At 59.0% G+C, this 3,421-nt stretch overlaps 1 protein-coding gene across 1 annotated transcript; it reads left to right on the forward strand.

Moving 5' to 3' along the window:
• The first annotated feature begins 231 nt into the window (after window positions 1-231).
• LOC306647646 (Krueppel-like factor 13) lies at window positions 232-1,691 on the forward strand. The gene has a single exon (XM_079117175.1). It carries the CDS (start codon window positions 249-251, stop codon window positions 1,116-1,118), a length of 870 nt encoding a protein of 289 aa, XP_078973301.1. The 5' UTR covers window positions 232-248; the 3' UTR covers window positions 1,119-1,691.
• Window positions 1,692-3,421: the final 1,730 nt, after the last annotated feature.

Here is a 3,421-nt window from a genome sequence, read left to right on the forward strand (position 1 = left end):
CGCCGCGCCGAGACCCTACTCGCCCACGCCCCCCATGCGCTCACTCTCCGGTGCCGGGCCGGGCGGACGCGGAGCCGCGCGGGTGACGGCAGAGGCGGCTGCGCGCCCAGCCTAGCCCAGCCCAGCCGGAGGAGAGGGCGCGCCGCGCCCCCGCCCCCCGCCCGCTCTCCGGAGGCCGTGGGGCGGATGCGCCGCTGACGACTCGTAGCGACTAGCACTGCCGCCCGCCCGCCGGCCGGAGCCGCAGCATGGCAGCCGCCGCCTATGTGGACCACTTCGCCGCCGAGTGCCTCGTGTCCATGTCCAGCCGTGCAGTCGTGCATGGACCGCGAGAGGGACCGGAGCCCCGGACCGAGGGCGCGGCCAGCGCCGCCGCCACCCCCACACTGCCCCGCGTTGAGGAGCGCCGCGACGGCAAGGACAGCGCCTCGCTCTTCGTGGTGGCGCGGATCCTAGCGGACCTCAACCAACAAGCGCCAGCGCCCGCCCCAGCGGAGCGCAGAGAGGGCGCCGCTGCCCGGAAGGCGAGGACCCCCTGCCGGCTACCGCCCGCGCCGCCGCCTGTTTCCGAACCCGCCTCGCCCGGTGAAGGCGCGGCGGCCGCGCCCCCCAGCCCGGCGTGGAGCGAGACCGAGGCGGGACTGGAGCCTGAGCGGGAGCCGGGACCCGCGGGGAGCGGCGAGTCCGGCCTCAGACAAAGGGGCCGGCGGGGCCGAAGTCGCGCCGACCTCGAGTCCCCGCAGAGAAAGCACAAGTGCCACTACGCGGGCTGTGAGAAAGTTTATGGGAAATCTTCGCACCTCAAGGCGCACCTGAGAACTCACACAGGTGAGAGACCTTTTGCCTGCAGCTGGCAGGATTGCAACAAGAAGTTTGCTCGCTCTGATGAGCTGGCCCGGCACTACCGCACACACACTGGTGAGAAGAAGTTCAGCTGTCCTATCTGCGAGAAGCGCTTCATGCGCAGTGATCATCTGACGAAGCATGCACGCCGCCATGCCAACTTCCACCCCGGCATGCTGCAGCGGCGTGGCGGGGGCTCGCGGACCGGCTCACTCAGCGACTACAGCCGCTCTGACGCCAGCAGCCCCACCATTAGCCCAGCCAGTTCACCCTGAGCCCCCGCCGGACCCACAGCAGCACAGCCCCGCCAGTCCCTCCGCCAGCCCCGCGCCCAGCCAAGGACCCTACCCTGACAACAGCCATGAGCAGCTGCTCTCACCTCCTTGTCAGTCCATGCCCCTTCCTTTTGATAAGAAAGCAGAGTGAGAACTTCATGAAAAGTCCACGAAAAAACACTTTTCTTCACCTCAGGTGTCAAAGTCAATTTGTTAAAAAAAAATCAAAGAAAGGAAAACAGAAAAAAAAAAAATTTTTTTTTCAAAAAACATCATCCACAATTGCACAATGGAGATACCCACAAAGTTGAGATTCAGCGGTGTCGAACCCCCTTTCTCAGGGATGGACACGTTCCACGAGGTCAGTGAGGGCACCCCTTCATGCCGCCTTACTCTGTACATAGATTTGCACTCTGGAGTTTTCTATTAGGTTTGGGAACACACTGGGGATAGAGCAGGCCAACCGGTGCAGGTGGAGCTCAGCATGCATGTGGGTCTGTCCATCAGCTGACTTGAGAGTAGATGTGGTCACTGACAGTTGTGATTCCAAGGCAGATCCCTTAGTGGTGAGGCCTGTTTCCTCATCATCTACTCACCCATTAGCCTCCATCCTCTGCCACCTGGGCCTGGCTCAGAATGCAGATGGGTCTGAAGGACAGACCAGCCAGAGGGATGCCCTTAAGCCATGACAGGTCAAAGGAGCACTCCCACCTAGGGGGGACTGTGGAGAGAGTCATCTGCCTTCCACGACTGGCCCTGCCCTGGCTCGCTCCCTACCTTCAGGAGCCCTCTCCCAGGCTCCTTGGAGAAATGGAAGCAGAGACACAAGCCCTGACTGGGTACAACATCGCACCATCCAACCTCCAAGGAGATGGCCTGGGCCCCACCTGTCCAGGCCCCCACTGCCCAACAGACAGCGCCAGGGACCCTTCACTATTATACCATATTCTCTGACTGGAAAACACAGCCTGGCAGCCTGGGAATTCTGGCCTTCTAAAAAGATTTTAAAGTGGTGTTGGTGTACCCAGTTGCCTAGCTCTCCCGTGCTGCTATGGAGTCACCTTTGTTTGAAACAGTGGGCAAGGCCATCATGTTGCTTCCTCAGTCAGAAGGTCTGTGAGTGGCCATGTGTGTGCGAGCATCTGCAGCACTTCACAGAGGACCATTCAGTGGCAAAAGACCAGAACATTGTGACTCGGAACTTTTCAAGAGTGGCGCAGCCCAATGTTATGGGAAGTACTGTTGGAGAATGTGCATTCTCTTTTCTCCCCAGGGAACACCAGATGGAAAGTTGTGAGAAAACACTTTTCTCAGACCCCTCATGTCTGGTGGTACAGACTTAGCAAACCTCCAGCTTCTCATTGTCGCCAAGACTGTGTCTCCCTTTCCCTCCTGCTTTCTGCCTGCCCTGCCTGGGAGGCCCCAGGCCATGCCTCGCTTTGTATTGCCCCATTGCCAGCCTTTTGGTAGGAAGGGAGAAGCAGAGAGCTGATGGCAGTTTCTCATGAAGCCTTGACCTGGGCTGAGTTGGGGTTCAAGCCCCAGGCCAGGGCAGTTAGGCTGTATTCCATGAGCTCCTCTGCAGACCTGTGGAATGTCCAGCCTAGCCCTGCAAGGCCCATGCTGCGCCTTGCTTCCTCCCAAGGGTTGGGGCCTGTAAATCAAGGCCCCAGGACAGAGTATATATGTCTGTGTGTGTGCTGTGTGTGTGTGTGTGTGGTTTGTGTTGGGATGGGTTGAGGTGAACTCGGGTTTATAGTATCTTGCAGAGATCTTCTCATTTTTGATGAGGAATGGCCCCTTGGGGACTCAGAAGGGCCATAGATGGGCTTCCCAGGCCCAGAGTGCCTTGGTTGTAGCCATTCTGCTTCCATCCAGCCCCACACATGGTGTGGGGTGCAGCACAGGAGAAACCCCAGAGATCCCCGCCCAGCTGAAGCCAGTAGCTTCTGGTTGATGTGTCAAGCCAGCTTCAGAGTGGATGGGTGCCCTCTGTCTGCAGCAGTTGTGCATGTGGCAGTATGCCATCTGTGATGCTATGGATGTCTGTTTCCAGCTCTAGTTAGCTGGAAGTGGCTAATGGCAGGTGGTGGCTTCTGTGTAGCCACAGTGGGTACCCATTTGTGCTGTGGCATTTTTAGTGCTGTGGGTGGGGATAGTGGGGCAGGGGCTATCTCATCAAATGCAGATCTGGCTACCCTGGCCCCTCTAATGCCTTTGGGCCCTATGACAGCTCAGTTTGCATTTGTTTTGGGAGAGAGTAGAATATGCGGTAGGGACCTTGAAGAAGAGAGCCCTGAGTG

This window comes from Sciurus vulgaris (genome assembly GCF_902686455.1).
Source record: "Sciurus vulgaris genome assembly, chromosome: 17".
Taxonomy (NCBI): domain Eukaryota; kingdom Metazoa; phylum Chordata; class Mammalia; order Rodentia; family Sciuridae; genus Sciurus; species Sciurus vulgaris.

What these genes read in the sequence shown, in the direction of transcription:
- LOC306647646 (XM_079117175.1), top strand. Translation starts at nt 249, where the DNA reads ATGGCAGCCGCCGCCTATGTGGACCACTTCGCCGCCGAGTGCCTCGTG.